General features: G+C 42.7%; 1 protein-coding gene across 1 annotated transcript; it reads right to left on the bottom strand.

Annotated features, from left to right (window-relative positions):
* Window positions 1-694: 694 nt before the first annotated feature.
* On the bottom strand, window positions 695-25,424 carry NUF2 (NUF2 component of NDC80 kinetochore complex). The gene is made up of 14 exons (XM_075002975.1): window positions 25,340-25,424; window positions 25,034-25,173; window positions 23,769-23,843; window positions 21,676-21,752; window positions 19,702-19,763; window positions 18,077-18,174; window positions 15,687-15,760; window positions 12,682-12,782; window positions 10,377-10,435; window positions 9,158-9,295; window positions 6,411-6,551; window positions 4,794-4,969; window positions 2,383-2,518; window positions 695-823 (listed from the first exon to the last, which is right to left on the bottom strand). The coding sequence occupies exons 2-14, from the start codon at window positions 25,154-25,156 to the stop codon at window positions 695-697; spliced, it is 1,389 nt and encodes a 462-aa protein (XP_074859076.1). The 5' UTR covers window positions 25,157-25,173; window positions 25,340-25,424.
* Between the last annotated feature and the right edge of the window lie 843 nt (window positions 25,425-26,267).

Below are 26,267 nucleotides of genomic sequence, written 5' to 3'. Positions count from 1 at the left end.
ATTTCTTTAATTCAGTTGTATGCTCAAACAAGGACTTATTCTGTACAAACACAAACAGGTCGTCAAAATTACACTGACCAGAGACCATGGATTCAAGCTTCCAAAAAGACACAGTTACACCAACTGACATTAAGTAACTCTCCAAGTAGGACTCTTTCTTCTGAGGGCTTCTTTATTGCTGGATGTTATGGGCAAAGTAAGACCGAGTCATCAGTATATAAGAATCCACTCTTCCATCATGATATTCTCAGTATGACTTGTCCCAAAATTAGAAATTTAGGTAACTCAGACTATTTAAGATATCTGGAAAATACTAAAACCAAGATCTAAGGAGGTACCTTCATTAAAACCAAAGCTGCCCATACCAACATCCTTAATGTAGTTTCTGCAAAAATTGTAGTTACTCAAGGTGCCAGAGAGGACTCTCAAATAATTTTATGTAAACAAAATAAATTGGTAAAACTTACCATATGAAGAATCAGAACTGAAAAAGATATGCAGAGAGGATTTCCATGTCTATTTCTACCAAGATTAATCAGTTGACAGTACCAATGCCTGTCAATAATACTAAATATGTTCTGAGATGTTTTTAAAAGCTTCCCACATAAAATGCAATATTTGAAATCCAAGCAGGAGGATAAATACAATAAGCAGAGGCCAAATGAAAGCTGGAGTAACAGCTGGTTCAGGACATCTAAACTCTAAGCATTCTCCTCTTTAGTTCAGCAGTCTTTTCATCTCGTGCGGCAGCATAACTCTCTGCTACTTTCGCCAGACCTTCATGGTATTTCTCCAAGCCAGCCCTCAGGTTAAGATAAATCTCCTAAAATGAGAAAGTCAGTACATTAGATTAGCTCATCAGTAGTGTTTATGTTGATGCCTTACAAAGGATTTAAGAGACAGCAGGATGGATTTTGAATGAATCAGAGCTGCGTTCAGTCCTGCTCAGGAATATCCATGGAACAGGAAGGGAAGGTAGAGCAATTGAGAAAAGGATGGGAACTGCCCTCTTCTAAAATTCAGAGCAATCAGGCTACCCTGTACTCACCACCCAGGTTTGCTAGGCTCCCTTGACCACAAGCCCAGCATACTTCAGAAGATCCACATGAGTGGAATCCCTCCCCCTGCAACAATACAGTCCTCTCGCCTTCCCAAGCCTGATGATCCCTGTAAGACTCACAGGAGAGCCCTAATTCAGCAGATCATCTATTATCCACAGGATTGGGGCTCTCATGCAGTATAGCATGAACTCCAAATGTGTGGCTCCATAGCCCCAAAGCATCCCCTTAGTCCACTTCTCCTCTGTCCCTCAGGACTCCAGGTCATCCAAGTGCCTTGCTCACATGAACTCCAGCTGGCACAGAGGACGAGCCTGCTGCAGGAAGGAGGGAAGGGGCAGGAGCAGGCACTGGCTAGTTACAGCAAAGCTGCTCAACAAATCAGTTAAGGTTGAACCAAACCCAAGACAGAAAAAAAAATGTAGACAAATCAAAAAAAATCCATTTGGGATTGAACTAAAAAATGTCATTCAACCCAAAATATTTGGTTACATATTTTTTTTTAAAAAGGCTGAATAAAGTAGTAGTCAGGCCCTTCTTAAAACCTGCCTTCCATTGACACTATGAGTGTCCATTTATAGTCACTGGGACAGGGAAAGAGTATGGGTATAGCTACACTCATCAGGCGTTCGATGTGGCATGATCTTCCGGAGTTCGATTTTGCCGCATGCGTGAAGACGTGGCAAAAAAAATCGCTCTCTGGGCTTGACCATCAACCCTAGTACTTCACGCTATCACGTGGTGAAAGGGACGTTGGCATGAGCCCGAAGAGTCCCAGTCTACACTAGGGCAGAAAGTCAATTCTGACACGTCAATTCTAACTACACTTAATGGTGGAGCTAGAAATGCGTATCTGGGATCAACTTTGTTCCCTAGAGTAGACCATGCCAAAGAATGACTATGTAATTAAGATACACCTAGAAGATTTGGTATACCCATATTCAGTTTCTTGTTCCTCTGACTATTTATAAGAAAAGAAATAGCTTCAGCCAGAGACAGATATGCACTCTAGAACATCCCATAACTTAGCAGCTGCAATGTGGGAGATCAAAATACAAATCCTTTTTCCTACATCAGGCAGCAAAGTCTTCCACAGCCCAGGTGAGTGGTCCTAACTACTAAGCTAAAGTTCTGAAAGAATTATTGCTGCAGCCCCACCCTGGGTTTGTGAATAATGCCCAATTGCCAAAAGGGGTGAAGCTGTCTGGAAAATTTAAAATCAAATGTCAAGTTTCTGGTCTGATGGAATTGCATTTTTGGCAAATAAAAACAGTTTTGCCTTACTCTGCTCTCCAATACTTAATAGGTAAGAATTCCTGCTTACCTGTGCTTTCATTTTTTCCTTTTCAATGTTCTCCTTGCGCTGCTGTACTTTGAATCTTACTTGCTGGATTTCCTTGTGCATCGCTGCCACCTTCTCGTACACTGCCCGTCTCTTTTCCTGAATTCTGTTACAATAGCTAAAGCAAGAAGGTATGATATAGTTAGTGCAGAACCAGTCACTTCACCCCAAATTAAATGTATACATGAAGTTGATTTCATGCAGGATATGAATGTAAAGAAAAATGACTTTCAAAGTTACAGTTAGAACCTTGCATGGTGACAAGTATCAGAGGGGTAGCTGTGTTAGTCTATATCCACAAAAACAACAAGAAGTCCTGTGGTACCTTACAGACTAACAGATTTTTTGGAGCATGAGCTTTCATAGGCAAAGACCCGCTTTGTCAGATGCATGTAGTGGAAATTCCAGAGGCAGTAAATCCACATCACACCTTTCTATCTGCCTTTGTATTGTTGATTGATGCATTCATCATACTCTAGAGCAGAGGTCTCAAACTTATTTAATTGTGCCCCCATTCTTAAGGGCCTATAGTAATTTATAAATCCCTCCTCCCTTATGCCACCCCAGCACATATGCTCTGTCCAGCTTTGAAGGCAGAATGGAAAGCTGTGGCTGCCAGCCAGATGCCCAGTTCTGAGGGTAGCTCCACCAGCAGCGCCAATGCATTCTGCACACCCCGCTTTGAGAACCTCTGCCCGAGAGGCAACATTCTGTAATGGGATCGGAACCTTAAATTTAAAGGCCAGCTCAGACTGTGACTTCCTATGTGATCTCAACTCCTGTGTCTCAGTCACTGCATCATTAATACTGAGCCATATCACTGAGATGTAGCTAGCACTGTGCCACAAAGTTTAAAGATTTGCTGTCTGACAATACAGGATCTTAAAACACAATTTGGAGGGTTCATGTTTTCAGGAAACACTGTAGCTAAGTTTTAGCCTGACGTTGCAACATCACTAACAGAAAGTGCTATTATGCCCAGACCTGTGAGTTTTGCACCATTCTTGACCTGTGGAACTGTCCACAGAATTCAACAAGCCACAAAGTTGTGCTGCACAAAAGTTTTAATTTGGAAAGTATTGTGTCCAGTTCCTAGAGAAGCATATGGGGTGGAGGTGTAAAACGGCCCGGTCCACCTCAGCATTCCCCAGGACCCAGAACTGCGCAGGGAAGACCCCACCATTTTGTGGGGCAGTAAGCAACCGCTTGCTTTCAGATAGGACAAGGCATTCAAGCTTAACAGACAGCGTTAAGCAATCTCTGCGTCTTTTCCTTTTTTTCCAGAGGGGCATTCTCCTGCTCACTACCAAACGTCCTTCCACTCACCAGGATGCAGATATCCAAAGCCACCTCCCTCCCAGTCTTTGCTGCTAAAGCCCATAATTGTCAAAACACTGGAAAGATCTACAACGCAAGATTGTGTTAATACAAAAAAAAATCTACAACACCAAAAATTGAGAACAGCATTTAATGTCAGAAGCAAAGAAGGAATCGTATATTATGCTGCCTTCAATTCTGGCTCACTTAAAGCCTCCATTTACTTTAAGTCAGTGCTCTACTACATTTTGAAGAGACAGAAATCAGGGAGATCTGCCCCACAAGTTTTAGGGCCAGCTCTCTGCAGAGAGCAGAAGCCCTAAGATAGGCTCAGAGCACCCAGTTAAACTTTCCCCATCTAAATGAAGATGATTTCTGTACCGTACTGCGTCCACTTGGCCAGGAATGTTGTGTCCCCTTTGATACTATTGAAGATTAGTGCTTAAAATACCATCACAGGCCAGCTCCTCCTAGGTCTTACAGTGAAATCATAGCCCTGTGTTTGCTATATTGTTTGCCCTCATGGAAAGGAGTGTGATGTTAAAGGCCCAGCCTTACAACATGCCTGCAGCATCGCATAGGAAGAAAGACTGGCTGGGAAGCTTTGATCAAATGACACTTTTCCTTTTGTTTTAGATGTGTCACATCAGGATAATACCCCCCTGAGATACAAGGCCCTATTTCCTTATGGGTCTTGAATGGCTTTGATAATGAGCAACAGTGGCAAGGGAAATTATGAAAAATTCATGAAAGGCAAATGGGGCTTTGTTGAAGTCTGATGAGTTGGAAAATTATCCCAGTGTGACATTTTCTTTAAAAAGATAAAAGAATCAAGGCTAAGCATTGTAAATTGAATTAGTAATCCACTGAAAGAAATGCTGTCAAGTCACATTGCAATTATTGATCCGAGTCCCCAAGTGCTTGCCTTCAGCATTACCAGTCTTCACAGAACTATCCCCCATTACTTCCATTTCAAGGTATGCTACTTGTTACATGTTTCTATCAGGGCTGTGAATTTTTTTGTATGTGTATGTCGCATCAAGTAGCACCATGCAGAAATGCCAATTCATCCATACTCAAATACTGTGTGCTTGTACTGGTCAACCTCCTCAATTTTCTTATTTATCCTTATTTCAGTCGTAGACAGCTTCTCGCGCTTAGCACGGACCACCCTCTTTAAGGACATTTCATCTGTTGTGGCATTCTTCATCTCTATCTGGGCACTCTCAATCTGGTCCTCAAGATTTCTGACCTGTAATATTTTGAAAGAAACACTGAAAAGCAATTCTGTAAAACCAAATAAACATAATGTCCCTCTACTGCAGTGATGGGCAACACAAATGTGCTTCCTTCATCTCAGTGGGCTGCAAAATTGTCATAATCAAGATGGTCACCCAGGATAAGGTAGTTTTGCCAACTGCACTTGTGTATCTAGAATCTGTGGGGTGTGCCAACTGAATTGTAACAACACTGACGGGATGCTGAGGGTGCGCACAGTTCTTACAGTCAATGTGTGCCATTCACCACACCCTTGCTTTACAAGTGTCATTTTAGTAATATAAGCAGGGAAAACAAAACCTTACGTGTACAGAAATCAACAGAATCTGGCAACCAATGGTAAACAAAATGTCTCATGGGCCAAACATAGAACTTGGCCAATGGGCTACAAGCTGCCCCCAACTGCTCTATGGGATAGGTGTGCTAACACAGATCTTTATTCATTCTCTTTTTACATAGTCTGAAAACTCAATTAATTCTTCCTAAACAAATCAAACAGTTAAATTTTATAATCATTTAATGTCAGGCTTGGTGGATCACATCACTTAGACTTCCAGTAATTACTGCAATATACTACTGTAAGTTATGCTGGACAAATATTCAAAATTTACTAAGTTTCATCAAAATAAGTCAACCGTAGCTATTGTTATTTCGCTTACTAAAATACTTTGTCATTCTCCAAAAAGGCTGTTTGTTCCTAATCAGAAACATAACATACTTAGTGCCAAAAAATGTGTCCAATTAAAAATTAGTTGGTAATACTGATAAAATTAAGGTGCTTGTTAAAACATTCATTTTGGATACATTATTTCCTCCTTTGGGCTTCTGCTGTTCCTATAAGTAGAACTGTTTAAAATTCAAACTCCTCTCCTCCCAACAAATAATCCTCTATAAAAAGAAAAGACAGTTTGCTATTTTGGCTTACGTTTCTATGGTAATAAGTGCTTACACTATTAAAGATGACAATAAATTTACAGGCATTTGTCCTCATGACCTTAAATCAAAGCTTCCTCTCCTACACATAGATGTGCTATGGGAAATTATTATTCTCCACTGCCAATGTAGCTGCATATTGGTGGTGCCAATTATAAATAGTTTTGAAACAGCTTAGGATCCCTTGGGATAAGAGAAACTGTTGAAATAGAAAATGATTAAAAATAGATACAGGGCTGGTTGTTAAGTTTAGTTACTGGAAGGCAGTGTGTTTTGCTTTGAAATAAATTCCACTTCAGCAAACAGTTTGTAAACTGTTGCATAGTGGTTTGTTTTTTTTTTCCAGATTCATATCCTAAGCAAAAGAATTAGAGCAACAGGGAGCAGTACTTGCATGAAATTAAAACCTGGTATTTAATTGAGAGCAGTTTACTTCTTACATGCAGTTAGTGGAGGGGGACATACGAGTACATAATACAAACCTCTGAAGAGATATTGGCCATCCTCTCCACATTTGCTGCTTGGCTCTGCATTTTCTTTTGGTATAATTGCACCTCTGATTGACATGATGGCAGAATCTCAACTAGGTCTCGATAGCTTTCATATTTCTCAATAACCTCTTGCTTTACGAAGAAAGAAAAAGTAATTTACTTAAACAAATGAGTGAAATGTGGTTTCAATTATGTTCTACAATAATGCTCTTGTAATTAATCCTTCAATGTCTGGATGTAACCTGGAATTAAAGAAATCGAACAACTTCAAAATTGTAGCTGAAAGGAAGTAAATGTTGAGTTTGCCAATAAGATTTTGCATCGGGGTAAGCCATTGTTTTGGAAAGACAGGAAAGATACCCAGCTGCTCAACTCAGTCAAACCTACAAATATAAAGAAGCAGATTTACGTATTCAATGTGCTAAAATGCCTGTTGAAGGAAATAATCTAAGTTAGACAAAAGAAAATTATAGGTCAGTAGAAGTGCATTTATGTTTCCATAACTAACATTACACAGGGATATTTGATTCAAGTCAGATGGTATTATCTTCACATCTCAAAAACAAATAGTATAACAGAGAGAAATCTAAAGAGCAAATTGTAAGCTTTATTGCTGCAGAGATAAAGCCAGGCAGGTCTACATTACAGGAGAAAGGCACGCTGCTGGCTATACGATTTAAACTTTATGTATACTGTCTGAACGTTCTCAGCCTACTATTCTTACAGGTAACTGAAAAGAAAGGTATATTACTGAAACCTTTTCCTATGTTGGTCTTTTATTTAGTTTGTGCATTTCACAGATTATATACTGGGGAGGGGTTTCAGTGTTAGCCCTAAAAAGCCACTGAGTTTCCTTTTGTCTTTCATGAGTCTTCATATACCAGCTGGAGTGAAACATTTGAGAATACAAAAAATGTGATTAGAAAACCACAAATTGCAAAGGGGACGCATGGATGTTCAATTCCTGAAGATCAAGGTTGGGCAATAATTTTTGATGGGGGACCACTCCTGGATTTTGGTAAGTGGTCAAGGGCTGCCTTTTTCTATGGAGGGGGTGTGGGGCCTGTGATAAAGTTTGGGTGCAGAAGGGAGCAGGGCTGGGGTGCAGGAGAGGATGTGGGTTCTGACAGGGAGTTTAAGTGAAGGAGGGGTTGTGACCTGGGCCAGGATATTGGGGTGCAAGGTCCATGAGGCAGTATTGGTCCAAGAAAGGATTCTGGCCTGGGGGAGGGGCATAGGAGAGGGTGAAGAGTCTTGGGGGGAGATGGAGTGTGGAAGGAGGTGGGGTGCAAGAGGCAGACTCTGGCCAGGAGACACTTACCTAGGCAGCAGCACTCAGGCAGGCTTCCCTGCCTGCCAGCAGCCCCAGACAGCTCAAACTAGCCAACAGGAGCTAAGAGATTTTTTCAGGGGTTGGGGACACTGCCAAAAGCCCTCCCCTGACGGCGCCGAAAGCCGCATGGAACAGCCACCTGCTTTCAGCACCACTGCTATCTGACGCAGGGTGGACCACAGACTGAATTAAAAGGCTTGGCAGGCCATATCCAGCCTGCAGGCCCTATCTTGCCTGCCCCTGCTGAAGATACAGTAAATCCTCGATTTAACGAGCTAATGGGGGAGGGGTGTTCATTAAACCCAAAAGTCCATTACATACAAGGGTTTACTGTCCCCCGGCCCCCTCAGAGCTGCTGCCGTTAGAGAACCCACGGAATCCCCCCAAAGCCTGCCGCTGCCATGTACGGCTGGAGCCCACTACCACATAGGGCTGGAGCTGCCGGGCTCACTGCAATTGGAGACACTGGATCCTGCCACCCACGGGGCTGGAGCGGCTGGCCCACTGCACAGCAGGAGGAGCCGTCACGCGTGCCCCCCACCAGTTGTGGGCACGTACATGAGCACCATCTGCCAGCATACACGCCCCACCCTTGGTGGGGGGAGTACATGACGACTCCATTCACAGTGGTCCAGGCCATGGTGGAGGGTTCAGCAGCAGCGGCTAGGGTAAGTCTCCTTACATTTTGAGGGGTGGGATTTAGGAGTCTATGGACCCCAATTAAGCAGACTTGGGGAACAACGGGGGGCTGGCAGACATCCATTGCTCCTGAAGTCTGCTAAATCAGGGTCTGTAAAAATGGAGGGTTTACTGTACACTGAGTTTTTTGAAGGTTACTAAGATTTCAAGTTGATTGTGTACCTTATGGTATCTGCTTTCTTTTGATTTACTTTCTCTATTTTAACTGTCGTGAACCTACTTCAGATGATTTTGGAATTAGATTATTACTTTGGGATAAGCTGTTCCCAGACAGAAGAAAGCAAGCCTCCAGGTTCAAAATGACTGAGTGAGAACAAAGTGAGCCCTGGAGCACCTGGTTCAGAGGCTGGGGCCTGGGAAGAGCTGTCAACACATAGCCAGCCAAATGCGGTAGTGTCAGGATGGTAGATATAATTAGCTTGACTGGTTCAAGAGACCCAACATTTCTACATTTACTATTACAGAGGAATCATCAGAGGCACTAAAGCACTTGTGATCCCATGCTTAACTTTTAAACCCACGTGTTACAACCCCTCTCCAAATATCAGCTCTTGTCTTTCATTATAAATTAAATTATATTTGTAAAATGATACACTAGCTGATCTCTGTATTGTTCCAGAAGACAGTCTCAACATTAGTCATGTCTTGTCCATGAATTTACACTTTGTTATAAGAAGAAAGCAGGTATAAAGTGATTCAGACTCACATGGGTTTTCTTGAGTCTTTGGACAGTCTCCTTCATATGTTCTTTGTAGTTTTTCAGTTCCTCTGGAGAGACTACAATTTTTGATTTCAGTTGCTCTTGTTCTTCTTTCAAAGTTGCCATTGTCACTTTTACTTGATTCTAAGCAGAAAGAATTAAAAATATGGTTGTTCTCTCTGTTATTTCACTTTAACAATAAGCTATTTCTGAGGCTTTTGCAATGAGCACCTTGTGCAGGATCGCAGTCTACTGCTACCTAGCCAACTGTTCTACAGCACAACATTTCTGTTTTAGTATCTCTTTTAAAAACCTGAAGTCTACCACAGTCTCTTAAGACTGTTGGTTGCCAAGGAAAGCACTCAGGTAAGAAAATGCCAAAGTTAAGGCTGCCTTAATTCTGCTTGCTTGTGCATGGGCACTCTGGCATTATTTAGCCATGGTTTTTTTGCTGCAAAAATTCTTGCCAATAAAATTCACTATCCAAATGCTAATGAATAAGAAGTCACAACCACAAACAGCACTAAAAAAGCCAGCTGTATTCACAAAAATATTCACAATTTTTTTCTGGCATTTGCCCAGTTCTAGTCCTAGCCATTAGCCCCTAATCCTATCTGTAAAATAGGTAATGTCTTAGGTGGCAAGGGCTATTTCCAAAACTTTAGGGGGTGCCTTGTTTCTTCCATTAGGGACCCTCTGGTCCTGGGCTCCCCTCCCAGCTATCACTGACAGCTTCCCAGCCCTGCCAGCTCCCTTGCCATGGTTCCCCAGCCAACAGCTCCCAGTTCCAGGCACAGCCTCCCCATCCCCAGGTTGCGGCTTTCCTGGGCCCAGCACCAAGTCGCCAGCTTCCCAGCCCTGGCCACCACTCCCAAGGTGAGGCTCCCTCACTGCTGCTCCTGGACTACAGCTCTCTGGCCACTTTTGACCCCCTTTGCTGCCAGCCCAACTGCAGCTGCTCTGGCTGGGGCTCCCGCCACTGGTCTCACTGTCACTGGGGGCTATCTGGTTTAGCAACATCCTACTGGATGGGAGAATCATGAATTTCAGAGTTTCAACCTATACAGAGGTTTTTAAAATGCAACCATATGTCATTATCTGAACCATTCAAACTGCACGTAGCTAGCAGAAATCAAGCAGAAAAATGAGACACTACGTTACAAGAAGGCCCGTCATTTACTGCAGGCTAGTGCTCAAATCCCACTTAAATTTGAGTTAGACTTACCAGATTTCGGGTTCCTTCTGCAACTTCTGCTTTCTTTTGGGAAGTCACTTCCTGCAATGCTGTCTAATGATGAGAATAATTATTGGACAGTTCAAAAAGAAGCATTATCAACATGGCTTCGAATTTTCAGTTTGAATTTTTACTACAGAGTAGTTGGAAAAAGCAAGAGTGCAACCCCACAGCTGTCAGGCCTTGGGTGGAATTCAAGAGCTCATCCATTCTTTGAACAGGTCTCTGCATACCAATTAGGAATACTTCAACAAATAGCTGGGGTTTAGACCTAGCCATTAATGCATCTGGAAATATTACTACTGCTTTATGCACAGAGACCACACAGCTTTGCTGAATATTAACAGGAGTATAGCTTTCAGCAGCATGGGTTACAAATAAAATCAAAACCTAACTGCATGGACTTTGCCTTTTATCTAATCTCATACCAGCTGCTTAGAGAGAACATGCCTGTTTGCAGTTCTTACCTCTTCCTCCAACCACCCATGTGAGCAGGCTGACTACCTTCCCCCTCCCTTTCTCTGAGGCACCTCTTTTCACCCATCAGCATCTTTCAATCTTCAGCAAGTTCTCATTAGCTCTGAAGGTGCATAACTGCTATTATCTTATGTCCTTGGACAGGGTCAGGAAGCACCCAGACCACGGTCCAGATCTGAACCACTGCTTGCCAGGATCTGGCCTCCACAGCTCATGGCTCCCTTCCCCAGCAACCGGACTGTGGCGAGTCAGAGGTGTGGAGCCCCAAGCTTCGTGGGCTGGAGTCAGGCAACCCAGAGCTGGATCTGGCTCACAGGCTCTGCCTGGTGGGGCACGAAAGCAGCTTCATTGCTGCCGCCCCTTCTCCTCCCCCTCCTCCAGCTGGGGGAACAACAGCAGAGCACAGCCTAGACAGGCTTTGCCTCCAGCTCCTCTGACTGGCTGGAATCCCAGCCAATCAGAGAGGGGAGTGCCTGGGAGCAGCAGTAGGAGAGAGGGAAGCAGAGGCAGAGTCCCCACACATCACCCAGACCCGCCCCCTCCCACTCCAGTTGTCCCTCTAATTTTTTCCATCTTTAGTGGGAATAAATGTTACGCAAACCAAGGCATAGGCATATGGGCACCACTAATAGAAACACATGCGGCTACCTGTGGGCACTCTGCTAAGCCAACTGGATGGCACCTAAATCTCCCCTGGGCAGCCACCCAAACACTCAGCTTCCAGGGAACACTGCCTCCCAACCTACTCCTGCACCCTCCCTCCTGCCTAGACCCCACACCTGCTCCTCAGCAACCCCCTCCTACACACTGAGCATCTGAAGAAGTGAGTTAACTCACGAAAGCTCATGCTCTAAACTTTTCTGTTAGTCTATAAGGTGCCACAGGACCCTTCGTTGCTCCTACACACTGAATCCTGAACCCCACATTTTCATTCCCACTCCAGGCTCCCACAAGAGTTAATCTGACCTGGGGGAAGCTCTGAACCTCAATGTCCCCTTCACCACCCCCTGCCCAAGGTGCTGAAGCATGAGGGGAATGAGGTGTCTCAGTCAAGGGCCATATAAGTTAGGGTTTTGGGGAGGGTTTTTCTTTTTTTTTAAGATACTCACTTTACTGTGCCCCGCCCCACCCCCCAGTGATTTTTCTGTGGGTCAGTGGTCCCAACCCAACAAAAGTTCCTCACCCCATCTTAGGGTGTCTACACTGCAATACAAAAGTTAATTGAGCTGTGCTAGCATGGGTTAAAGAAAAAAACAACGCAGATGCAGAAGAACAGGTTTGAATAGGTGAACAGAGACCCTGGTGCACCTGTACAGTGCTTGCTGCTGCTTCCACACTACTGTTTTAGTCATGCGAGCACAGCTATCAGACTCCTTTGCAGACACATGCCTGAGTCCTTGTTCCCAGCCCAAGCCAACCTCCAGCTCTGGTTTGACTTCACACTTTGACTTCAAGGAGGAGGCAACACAAAATTAAACAGGCAGTCACAAAATATTATTATAATCCAGATCTCAGCTCCTGAAACAAGCCAGCTGTTCCTATAATGAACAACAGACTATATTTCATACACTGCTTCTGATCCCTATGGATACAGTAATTAACTTGTGCTGGTACTTATGAAGGAATGAAGCTAACACAAGTACCACCAGAGGACTCAGACCATGATAGATGTAAATACTTTAAATATTTTTACTTTATTTTCAGTTGGAAATCTCTCCTCAAATTTTCATGAGATAAATCCCAATATGTAATAGATGCCCACAATCAGAAGTCACAGTAGTTGCCTTTTGTGACAGAACTTAAGAAATACAAAGAGAACATACTGTTTTTCGACGATAGTCCTGGTTTAGTACTTGCTGCAGTTCTTGGATAGCATCAGACAGCTGCTTGAACTCTGCTTGCTGCTCTACTGGAATCGTGCTAAACACAGAGATATGATAGTGAGAGAGACAGCTGTGTTCGTCTGTATTCTATCAAAACAAAAAAACAGTCATGTAGCCCTTTAAAAGACTAACAAAATAATGTATTAGGTGATGAGCTTTCGTGGGACAGACCCACTTCTTCAGATCATAGCCTTACCAGAACAGACTCAATATAAAAAGCACGGAGGTCCAAAAATTGTTATCAAGGTTGACAAATCAGAAAAATTGTTAGGATTGGCAAATCAGAAGAGCAGAGGGACGGCGGTGGGTGGTGAAGTTAAGAGTTAGATAAAACATCAAAGTATGTAAAAGAGTACTTATAATGGGTCAGATAATTGCGGTTCCTGTTCAAACCGTGTTAGTGTCAAATTTGAATATGAATGTTAGGCCTGAGCATTCCCTTTGTAGATAGTTGTTAAAGTCCCTTTTCAGTAGAACACAAACTTTCAGGTCTCTAACAGAATGGCCCACTCCGTTAAAGTGCTGGCTAACAGGTTTGTGTATTTAGAGTTTTTTGATGTCTGTTCTTTGTCCATTCATTCTTTGTTGAAGAGTGTTTGCAGTCTGTCCTATATACGTGGTATATGGGCATTGTTGGCACATGATGGCATATATGATGCTAGCTGAGGAACAGGAGAATGTGCCCATGATTCTGTAATTAACGTGGTTAGGTCCAGTGATGGTATCTCCAGAATAGATATGTGGACAAAGTTGGCAACAGGGCTTGTTGCTAGGAAAAGTTCCAGGATTAGTATTATTGTGGTATAGCCTGTAGTTGCTAGTGAGAATCGTCATCAGGTTGAGAGGTTGTCTATAGGAAAGAACAGACCTGTCACCTAGGGCCTTCTGGAGTGTGGCATCATGATTTAGGATAGGTTGTAGGTCTTTAATGATCTTTTGCAGTGGTTTGAGTTGGGAGTTGTAGGAAACAACAAGTGGTGTTCTGTTATTGGTTTTTCTGGGTCTATCTTGGAGTAATTGGTTTCTGGGTATTTGTCTGGCCCTATCTATTTCTTTTTTTACTTCTGATGGGTAATTCAGGTTTACGAATGCTTGGTAGAAATCTTGTAGTTTTTGGTCTCTGGCAGTAGGATCAAAGCAGATGCAGTTGTATCTCAGGGTTTGACTGTAAATGATGGATCATGTCGTGTGTGCAGGATGGAACCTAGAAGCATGCAGGTAAGCGTAGCAGTCAGTGGGTTTCTGGTAGAGAGTAGTATTGATCAGGCCATCAGTGATTTGTACTGTAGTGTCCAGGAAATTTATCTCTTGTGTGGAGTGGTCAAGGCATAAGTTGATGGTGGGGTGCAAATTGTTAAAGTCTCTTTACCATGGGTCCAAACGGTAAAGATGTCATCAATGTATCATAAGTAAAGGAGGGTAATAGGGGACGACAGCTGAGGAATCGTTGTTCCAAGTCAGCCACAAATTTATTAGCATATCATGGGGCCATGCAGGTGCCCTATAGCAGTGCCACTAATCTAGAGGTATAAATTTTGCCCAAATCAGAAATAATTGTGGGTGAAAACAAAGTTAGAGGTCAGACACCAGATTAGCTGTGGTAACATCAGGGATGGTATTCCTGATCATTTGTAGTCCATCTTGATGTGGAATATTAGTGTAGAGAGCCTCTACATCCATGGTGGCAAGGAAGGTGGTGTCAGGAAGTTTTCCGATGTTTTGTAATTTCCTCAGGAAGTCAGTGATATCTTGGAGATAGCTGGGAGTGTTGGTAGTGTAGGGTTTGAGGAGGGTGTCTATGTAAATGGATACTCCAGTAGTAAACAAAAGTTTTGAGCATCAGCTTTCGTGAGCTCACTTGAGTCTGTGCTTACGAAAGCTGTTAGTCTATAAGGTGCTCAAAACTTTTCTGTTAGTCTATAAGGTGCCACAGGACCCTTCATTGCTGTTACAGATCCAGACTAACACGGCTACCCCTCCGATACTCCAGTAGTAAAGGTGCCAATACCCGAAATGACAGGGCTTCCAGGTTTGTGGATTTTGAGAATTACATAGAATACAGGTCGGGACTCAGATGGTGTGTCTGAGTTAATATGGTCCTGAGCAGGTAGTTCCTTAAGTAGATGGTGTAGTTTCGGAATTCCAAAGTGGGATCAGAGGAGAGAGGCCTCTAAAATGTGGTGTTGGAGAGTTGTCTGGCTGCGTCCTGTTCATAGTCTGACTTAATGACGACAGTGTTTGGCATAGGTGAGATTGTATCTCATTTGGAGTCTGTGTACAATGTCAGTCTGTGCACGGTTGCGGAAGCATTGAATGTAGAAATCCAGACTCTCTCTCTCAGTGCAAGTCCACAGTGAAACTACTCAGAGCAATCACCAGCAAATGCAGAAAGATGCCATGGGAAAAGTTTTACGTTTGCCTGAATTAGAATTATGAGCTAACTAAACATGTGTCCATGGGATAGGTACTAGGTACAAGAGAATTCCTTCCTCTCTCCACAGCTGTGAACCATTTGACCCCCAGAAAAAGGCTGGTCAACTTAGGAGACAGAACTCTCAAAGGGGCTGGACGTAGCTATGGAAATAAGAAGAACTGATCACCTGCCTCATCAGTTTCAGAATTAAATACGAACTCGTCTTTTGGTTTTTCCCTTCAATTACTTCACATAGAAAAATAAGTCTATGTAAAAACAACTTAACCAAGCTAATTCTCCTACAGCCTGGAAAGAAGAAAGATGGTTACTTCGATCTTTAAAGAGATGGAAGAGTCTCAGACGCTGATGAGTCCGTATAATGCCTCGGTTGATTTAGAGAAGTCGGTCACCAAACACATTGCTTCTGTTTTAAGGCAATAGCCTAACTATTCCCCATTAGAGGACATGTGCAAGTGTGTTATAACTGCAAAAGCCACAGAGGTCAATTACTAGACCGCCCCTACTCACTCAAGTTTCTCTAGCTTCACTGCTGCTTCCTGATTTGCTGTCTGCAGTTGCTGAAATTTTTCCATAGCTGATTTCTGTAAATTAAGTTTAAGGTATTTTAGTGATCAGTTTACATAATATGGGAAAGGAGATTTATAATCCACCTACAACATAGTTCTCACAGTCGGGTTGGTACTACATACTGCTTGTACTCCTGGCATACCCAGTTGAGATCATTACTGACAGTGCCAGCTTCATAGTTTACTGCTAAGTGAATGTTACCTCTCATACTCCCCTCAAAAGGAAAAATTTTCCAAGCATCCAAGTCTTTCCCCAGCTCCTTGAATATTTCATGATTATAGAAGAGGGCCCAGTTGCTAAGCCTAAAAGCTGACTCAACAATTACCTTGCACTGAAGCCTTTATTTTAAAGATTCCAGTATGCGTGTTTAGTTCCAAAAATATATAAATACTAAATTTAATGTACCATGGAAAAACAAGCACACTGATAGACAAGTAGCCTGATTCATACCACATCCAAGGATGGATATATTCAAATATGAATTATAATAAACTACAGTTATGTAAAAATTGGTCTTCTTTAAGATCCTGTCACAGAATGGGTTCCTGTGCCTACTGAAATCCCCATTCTGCCCTGTACAAGATGTGATGTTTAAAGTTACTGTTCCACATATTTAACAAGAGTGTCACCAATCTTTGTTACTTCTATCCTGTGCCTTACAAGAGCCAAGGACCCTGTATGCAAATTATGAAATCCAGGATGCATGTTGGAACCAGTGGGGAAGAAATACACAGTTCATGTAGTTTCTTAGCTCTCAAGGAATTAAGCATATTAGAAGTAACCAAGTCTTCAGCAGAGGGGTGCTCCCCCTTCATTTCTATACTATTTGTTTTCCAAACGCCATTATTAGGCAAAAGCTTCATTGAAAAAGTAGCTCTTAGTGTTTGATCTGAATGTGGTTAGGTTTGGGCTGAATCTGAATCTTCTGTGGCATTAAGTTACATACCCACTCAGCAGCAGCTGAAAACAAAACCTTAATTGCCCAAATACTTACCCACAGTAGCACCAGCTGCATCATCCCTGTAGTGGGCAACCATCAAAATATTGCTCACAAGGCAGTCTCCATACAGCTGGGCTTTAATCATTTGTGGCCTTGTGGATTAACACTAGGGCCTTGAATTTAGGTTGGAAATGAAAGATAAACCAGAGGAGTCCAGGGAGCCCTAGTGTGATATGATCCAATCAGGTTTTATTGGTGAGGATGCAGGGAACTGTGTGTTTCAACAGCTGCATCTTCCATGCACTAGTTAGATTAAAGATGAGGTACAGCAGTATACCTGGAAGTGATCCAAGTATACATCATCCAAACCAGACCATCTAACAAGAAACACTGTAATAATTTTCTATCATCTACAGGCCAGAGGCTTAACTTGCTACTCTATGACCACGCCTACAGTAGACATTCCTTTCAGAAAATCAGGCCCTTTATTGAAAGAGCAAGCAGAGCGTCTGCACAAAAAATGCGCTCTTTCAAATTCCTTTCAAAACAACATGGCTCTTCTTCCGGAGGCTGCCCTCCTCTCCCAAATGAGAAAGAGCACCTTTTTCCAAAAGTCTTTCAGAAAAAAGTATGTGAAGATGCTCTGGGGACCCTTTGTTCAAAACAGCCGTCCTCAAGGTGCCAGATTTTTCTATCCCTATCCCATTCTTTCCAAAGAGTGGGGGCTGTGTGGACGCTCTTTCGAAAGAGCAGATTGCTTTTTTGATCCCTTTTTTTGTATGTGGACGTGTGATCTAAAACATTCATTCAATGGCAAGGTAAAAGAAAAGCAAATTCCTAACTTTCCCTTCCTACCAACACCACAGCTCTATTTCCTAGACTGATTTTGATGCAGCTTGTGCTTTACACAACTGTTTATTTCTTTCAGAAATGCTAATGCTCAAAAGGGCTGAAGTTAGATGAAAATGCTAACTGACATGTTTCCTCAGCGTACCACTCCAAAGTCTCAAACAAATTACTAGAGCCTCATGTTTGAGCAGAGCCTACAGATGAATGGCACAGTAAGACTTGCCTGTATTCAGCTAGTACCTTTAGATGTTCCCTTTCCAGCAGCTGGAAAAAAAAAATTAAGATTCCTGCTTGCCAGAAAAACACTTAAATATTTTCCCTACTGTGTAAGCAGGAGTCCTCTGGAATTCTTTTTCTCTTCAAGATTTGTGTCTTACAAAAAGACAAGAAGTTGCTACAGACAATTTGAAAAAATTATAACCCATGGCAGACTAGTGTAATTTCAAAAACAGTACTTAAGCCTGCAAACTTCCAGATATAAATTCTAATATTTTTGATGGTCTTATCTGAGTTGTTTCTTACAAACTGTACAGAATCTTACATATGTCCACTGGAATTCCATGTAGATTTCACGGCGTGATTCTCTGAAGTTAATAAAGTTAATAATGCCACTCAAGAAACGAGCGGTCCGCTTTGCTTCTAAAAGAGAGGAACAGCAAAGAACAAGGAATGTTTTGGTGTCTATATGTCCCATAGTTGGAAAATTTGAGCATAGCAAAACTCACACAGCTAAACAGAAGCGAAAAACAAATGCAGAAAAATACCATGTTAAATATAGTTGAGTATTTGTGTTACAAATGTACAATACTCTAAGGAAAATTATGAGGTTAATTTAACTTTATTGGCTTAGAAGAAAATTTTTTTAAAGAATGTCAATGACTGGTTTTGGGTTTGTTTCCTTTTTTTTTTTTTTTTGGGAGGGGAGGGGAAGAGTACTTTGAGAGATATCCATCACTAAATCCAGTAAGTTTTAGAGAAAAACAAATCTCCCTCGGACATTAATTTAATCCTATTAATTTATACATATATGTCAATCTCTGAAAAAATTCAACAAATATAGCTATTATCTTACCAGTAATTGGAAAAGATTTCATTTGATTGGACAACCAATTACACCAAGCCATGAATTTATGATGAACCCAGATGCAGTGTCAAGGACCTTGTACAATTTAAAAATAAACTACAAACTGGACATAATAGCTCAGAAAAATAGCCATTCCCCTAAAACCAATGAGCACTGGCTAATGTAATTACAAGAAAAAAAATGGTAAAAAGAAATGAGTGAGGCAAAAAAAAAAAAGGTAACTAACCCAAAGAGAAAAGCTTTGTACTAAACCCAAAAGACAGACAGGGGGTCTCCAGTGGATATATTCACATAGAGAATCTACAGCTATCTCCCTGAACTGAGAAGGCCCTTCTCCTCACTCCAATTACAGAATTACTGAAGATTAGGTTTGGAAGAGAGCTCAGGAGATCACCTACTACAACCCTCGGTCTCAAACCAAAAACCACCCCAAACAAATCATTTCAGCCAGGTTTTTGTCAAGCATGGTCAATCTCAAAATTCAAATGGAACTTTGGAATGAAGAACAAGGACATTCCTGGCCAACCTCAAATGCTTTAGCAAGAAAACAGGAAGATGCAGAAATAAACTTAAGACATTTCTTTAGGAAATTCTCAATCCTTCTTGAATGGCTTGTGCCACACCAGAACTGCAACCATGTGTTGGCAAGACAGTGGACGAAAGGAAGAAATGCAAATATTTCCCCCAGGAAATCCTCACTGAGTTCAAGTCTTGCCACCTATTCATAACTATTTCTAGTTTTTAGGAGTAATCATAACCACCATATATTGCAAAACTATTGGAAAACATCAGATTAGTACTTAGCAGCAAGATAGAACTGTAATGTTTTGTAAAAGAACAGAAAGGTATTAATTAGCATGAACTGAATGGACTACCGCATTGTAAGAACTACTTACTGAACTGCATTTTCTACAAGGCCATACTACGGGCTTCAAGAACAGGCAACTGCTGACTCCACTACATCAAACTATCTACCGCAGCATTGAAAGTAAAATCCAAGAGACTTCAAAGATAGTTCACAGAAATGGCCAAGGCATCATATGATCATAGAGAGACAGATGGTTTAACAAATGCTTGCTTACTCGGATTTAGGACATCAGCTATATGAAAGTCATTAACACGGCAGACTGGAAGAAAACGCTCCCTGTGGGAAGGAAAGAAAAAAAGATACTGAATATTACTAGTTCTATGAACAAACCCACTTCATATGTCCACGACAGTACTTTTGCTCTACATAAATCTAAAATACCTAGGCATCTCCACAGTTCCAGCTGGGAATTGAGTGAGGGTGATACGGAGATGGGGGTCAGACTTCTGGGGCTTCTCACCTCCATGGGCAGAAGCCTGGTTGAGAGCTGGGCAGAGGGACTTAAGATGTCCAGTTTCTTGCCAAATTCATGGCTCAGAGCCATAAAATTGACAAGACATACAGCAGCCAAGTAAGACAGTGTCGACACATAATAAGAGGAGAAGAAACAGTAGTGAACACTGACATAATTGGATTGATGTAAGCTGCCTTACATTGATCTAATTGTGCAATGTACACCAGGCCTTAGAAACGGAAAAGAAAAATGAAATAGGAGTGTTCTAATATGAAACTCAGAAGACAATATGCCAGTGTCAATTATGCCACCACACACACTAGCACAGGAGCCTACAAATGAAATAGCAAGAAAAGCCATTGTTTTCAAATTCAGTTACAGAAATCAATCCTTCAAGAGCTGCAATAAATGTGCACACAAGACAGTCCTTAATAAGTAACTTCAATCCATGTATTTTGTCACCCCTCTTTTAAGAACAGCGCACGCACAATGATTTGTACAAGTTAGAAGGTTAAGTTACCCCATCCTGATGCTTAACCCCTCTGAGCCCCAACCTCCCCTCCTGCCCCCAGGATTAACTTGCCTCAGCATGCACAGATCCCTGCCACCTTCTCAGCAGGCTGCACTGCTCCAGCAGGGGTAGGCTTAGTCACCCCTCCCCCCAGCTTTCCTGATGATCTAGCTTTCCCCCACATGGGATGGCTCCCTGCCCTGCTGCAGCTTTCACTTCCAGGGCTCCCCGCCCTGCCGCCGCTGACTGTTCAGTGGCTCTGAAGGCTGCCGCCACTTAAACAAATATAAATTCAGTTGGTTTAACAGCAGACAACTGAATTTGGGTTTTTTTTTCTTCCCTCTTCCCCCCCCCCCCCTTTTTTTTTTGTTAAAGCAGCAGCAACCTCCAGAGCCTCAAGAGGAGTCAGCGGCGGCAATGCTCAGAACCTCAAGTGGCTCCTTAAAGAGCTGCAGTTTGCCAACCCCTGCACTAGCTCTAAGAATGGCAGGCCAGGGTGGTTACTGCAGGATCTTTATGACTGCTCAAAGACCTCCCTCCACATCTAGTTATTAGCCTCTACAATGGGCATCAATGAACTGCTTCAAGGTATTTCTAGGTCATTTGCATGCTCGCTAACTTGCCACAGTACACTGTTGATCTAAACCTCAGTCTCACAATCATAAAGTAAAAAAAAATTACATACATTTGGATAAAAAGTAGCTGGCAGCAGAGATCTTTAGCCTACTAAACCATGAGCTAAGTGATGGGTAACCTGCTGCCTGTGGGCCAAATGTCATGCTAAGATGCTGGCAGTCTGCCAGACAAATTGTTTACCTTGTATCCACAGATATGGCCACCAGCAGCTCCCATTGGCTGTGGCTCGCTGTTCTCAGCCAATAAGAGCTGTGGTAAGTGACAGCCAGCAACTCCCTGCACACTTGCCGCAGCTCTGATTGGACAGGAACATCAAACCACAGCCAATAGGAGGCAGGTGCCCGTACCTGCAGTCACAGGCAAACAGTCTACCCTCCAGCAGCTTACCCTGACAAACCAAGGGCCACAGGTTGCACCCCACTGTGCTAGCTGCTTTAAGATGCCTCTTATCTGCTAAACTTTATTACACGTAATTTTAACAAGTAAAAGGACCGTCACAATTGCTTAAAACCCAATTACCTAAAATGAATTAAACTACAATCAATTAATGAACTGTATGGAAAAAAAAATCCATTTGTTATACTCACATGTTAATATACAAGTTACAAATAGGTAGAAAGCCTTCAAATATTTGTGGATACATTATGTCAACAGTAACCGGCATCTAAACATAAGAGTCAATAAATAAGGCGATTACAAGGAGTGTTCATATGGGTCAAATACTAAGGTTTAAAATGGGAAAGTTATTCAGTGGTAATAAATTCAAATAACTAAAATCCAATTCCAAAGCAAAGGCAAGTGGGTAGTGCCCAAACTGCAGCCTGTGGATCCCTATCCCTGCGGCTCACACAATGTTTTGAGAACCAAGTAGTTGAAGACTAAAGCGATGGTCAAGTGACATTACAGCCTAGAACAGCAGCAAACGGTTGAGTGCACTAATGGCTTCATAATGCACTTGCATATTTCAGATTAGAATTGAGCCCTACGTATTTGTTAGCACAAGCTGATAATTAATAAGGAAATTGTTGGTTTACTCCCCTCAAAACAACGTGGATCTGGACTCCTATGCTGCCATGTAACGTTGTAGTATTCTTTGATATGCCTGCATTACACTTCGATTATAGTGGAACTGGAACTATGCTATAATACGCTTGAATGAATGAGTTCATTAAAGACTGACGGTTGCTTTCTCTTTAAAGGCTGACTATTATAAGTGCTCTAAAAATCCTCATGCTGACTCAGATTGTTTTGAAATTTGCTATGCCTCATGGTGTTGCTGAGTAGAGTCCGTGCCCCAAGTTGGTGGTGTTTGAGCACATGGTTCCCAAGAAACAGCTCTAACAAAAAAAAAAATTTTTTACAAAATAATGTTTTTTCTTTTAACTTTTCTACATGTATCTGGGGCTCGGACTACAGCTCTCATCCTCCCCAAACTGACCTCAGTTGCTCAGGATTTATCTCAGCCAAAGGAGGGCACTCACTGCCCCGGTGGAAAGGGAGGACCTTATAAAGAAGAGGTTATTAAATGTTAGTTAAGAACTCCAAGTCAGCACGAGGAACGGATGTGGCTAAAAGAGCAGACAGTAAGTCTAGGGCTCATTTTGGGAGTTTCGACTTTGGCAAGTTACAACTTTTATACCTCAGTTTGTCCATGCAAGATTTGTGGCTGTTTATTTATCCATAGGACTGTCAGGGATTAGCTATTGTCGTAACACTTCGGACAGAGAAATCAATATACAGTGTTAAATTAATGAGGGATCAGTGTTTAGTTTGCCTGGGATGTTTGTTTCACTAATTGATCTGTCCTCAACTTTCATTTTCAGTGGTATGTTAAACTAAATATAAAATGTACTTTATCATGTGAAATTAAAATTAAACCCAAAATACAGACTGGTAAAATATCAGTTCCCAGTATTTCTAGCTGCATTATACCCGAAATCTCCCAATAATTAAATATTGTGGATCAAACGTAAGATGCCATGGGACTTAACTCCACATTCAGCTGAACAAAATGCTAAAAGGACCAAATAATTTAAAAATTCAAGTATCTGAAGTGTAGCCAAGTTAGTCTGTATCTTCAAAAACAACAAGTCGTCCGGTGACACCTTATAGACTGACAGATATTTTGGAGCATAAGCTTTTCTGGGTGAAGACCTGCTTCGTCAACTGGGTCCAGAGGAGGGTCTAAATATATAGGCTCATGAAAAGGAGGGAGTCCCAGTCAAGAGAAGGGCCAGAGTTCAGTCACAGAGGATGTGGTCCATTATCGCAGCTAATGTGGAGTTGTGAACATCAAGAGAAGAGAAGAGAAACTGCTTTTGGCCAATTACAAAAGCATTTTCTCCTCTCTTGATGTTCATGCCTCCACATCAGCTACGGACAATGGAGAACATCTTCCATGACTGAACTGACCTTGTCAATTCTGGCCAGCCTCTTGACTGGGACTCCCTTCTTTTAATAGGCCTGGACCTCCTCTGGACCCACTCATGCATCTGACAAAGCGGGTCTTCACCCACCAGCGCTTATGCTCCAAAATATCTGTTAGTCTATAAGGTGCCATAGGACTTCTTGTTAAAAATTCAAAGAACCCAGTGGCTTAATTACTTAAATTTCATAATTCTGGAAATTATGAGTTTCATTTTCAGTTTTTGCACTTAATTGTTCACTTCTGTATACACACCATGTAGAAGTGCTCCAGGCGGATTCCACAGACATTCTGCAAGATTCTCATGAAGATCATATGCAACACCTCAGGCTACAAGAGACAGAAAAACATTTAATTCCAGTAATTAGAAGTACACTAATAACTGACTACTTGTTTGATGAGCCTCTTCTCTGTAAATTACTATCCAATCTTCCTCGTTATTTATAGCACACAGACTATATCACAAAACAGTAATACTCTGCCTTTAGCAAATGAAGAGCAACTTCATTTTTTCATGAGGACAACACATTGCTAAACTCTCTTGTTGCAACTTGAGATGTTGTAATGAAACATCTCATGACGCCGCTTTAAAGAGCAATAATTAGACTGGCTAACTGTAACTTTAATCAGTGTATTTGCACTCATAGTTTTTAATTACCTGTTTGTAATCAACAATTATGATGTCAGCTTCACTTGGACAATTTTCAAACTTGAGTGAAACCAAAATCTTGAAAGTTTCACACTATATAATGATTTTATATAAAAAATTAACAGCAAACACTTACAGTGATTGGTGAAATAATTAAAAACATAAGATTCTGAATTACTCATTTAGACTGGAAATTAAGAGAAATGTCATGCCTTTACAAGCTCCCAAGCAATTGCAGGAGAGGATTTATTTAAATTTAGAACATTTAACACAAAAATGTTGCTACAGATTAAAAAGGAAGCCCATTCAGTTCTTCAAGTAATCGCCTAAGACAGACAACTCATATGCAACAGAATTCCCTGACATATCTCAACAGACAGGCTATTGTTAAAATCTAAGCCTCAATGAGCTCAACTATAGTGTGTAAATGAACAAAATTCAGACATTCAGTACATTCCATCATTTGAGGTCTGCAGCTTCTGTACTGTAACAATAGAGCTTCAAATTTCATCTGAATATCTGCCTATGCTCCTTCACCCTAGCCAAATGAATCAGCTTCAAGGCAAAACTGCAGCTAAGCAACAGACATCATTCAATATCATTAAGGCAAATATGTTATCCAGAGGATGGCCCAGTAAAACAAGCTTCCCAGTGTCATAAAACCAAACCCTGGGTCCCAATATCCTAATCATGAAATTGCATACCGAGGAAGGGGGTCTGTCCGCTCACGTGCATCTGTAGGATGACAAATCACACCTGTAGCATTTCCTCATGTGAATATTTTTACTTCCACCCGTGGGACTACTTGTGCAAATATCATATTTAAGTTGTCCTCCAGCAACAAGCTACTTTGTCTGCAGTGTATTCTTACCTTGGGATTTGGAAACAAGTCATTTTTGGAGAGGTTTTTCGCTTCAGCTCCTGTTAGGATCTGATTGCGGAAGTAAGTTATGAGGTCATTGGGATTATATCTGGGAAATGTTAAGAGATCCATTGGGGAGGGGCGGGGATCTGCAAAGAAAAACAGTAGCATGACACATTAGCCTTTACAGCCCACCAATGTCAAGAGCACAGGCTGGGAAAAATCTGCAAAGCATGGGTCACTGGCTGACTCCCCTGGGACTCTGCATGACGCCAAGCAGCCTGCCAGTGTAACTGCGCATAGGCAAACTCAAACCTGGGATCTCTGGAGCTTAGTGCAGGTGGCTGTACAATCTGAGCTAACGGCCAGCTGGCTCTGAGCTTAGGCTGTAGAGGACTTATTCTCTCTCTGAGAAGTGGTCTAGGTACCAATAAATGGGACAGTTAACCACACGCAGGTGTGTGGGTTACATCAGCACACTCAGTACGGCCATTCTTAAATGCAGGCACCTGCACCAGCCACTGACACCCCTTCCAGCCCCAGTGAACCCCAGGCACCAGCACCCGGCGCTGACACCCCCTCCAAGTACCCTCAGGCACCAGCACTGAGCACCAAAGGCCACTCCTACTCCAGGGACCCGCCCCCCCAGGCTCCAGCTCCAGCTCCAGCTCCCCCTCCCGCGACGGCCAGGCACCAAAACCCCCGCCTCCTCCTGCTCAAAGGACCCCCAGGCATCGACACCCTCTCTAGCCCCAGGGGCCAGCAGTGTCAGCCCCCACCCCAACCCGGCCAGGCCAGGCCAGGCAACGGCTGAGGCAAGGGTGGGGGAGGGGTGAACGGTCGCGCGCCCCGCGCTCACCTGACGCAAAGGCGAGCAACACTCACACACACCCAGGCTGCGGCGCTTGACGTCACGTCAACTTTTCAAATCTGGCGGGCGCCCCTCTGCCACGCAACGTCACTTCCGGCGCGACTGTCTCCCTCCCGCCTACTAGCCTGGGCAGCAGGAGCCGCACGGGAAGCTAAGGGGCGGTGCCCGAGTGCTTCCGCCCCGCCCCCTCCGCCAGGAGCTTCCTGGGGGCCGGCCGCTTTCTCCCACATGCCACCGTGCGCATGCCGGGACGTCGCGGAGCGTACGCACAGCGCCCCCTGGCGCGGGCATTGTTGGGGAGAGGCGCTGTGCCCTGGAATAGTTGTACGTGGCTCCCTGTAGGGCAGGGTCTGCAGAGCTGCCCTAGAGGAG

Source organism: Carettochelys insculpta, chromosome 9 (assembly GCF_033958435.1).
Source record: "Carettochelys insculpta isolate YL-2023 chromosome 9, ASM3395843v1, whole genome shotgun sequence".
Lineage (NCBI taxonomy): Eukaryota > Metazoa > Chordata > Testudines > Carettochelyidae > Carettochelys > Carettochelys insculpta.
The sequence above is the reverse complement of the archived record's forward strand: the minus strand, read 5'-3'. Positions and strand labels throughout refer to the sequence as shown.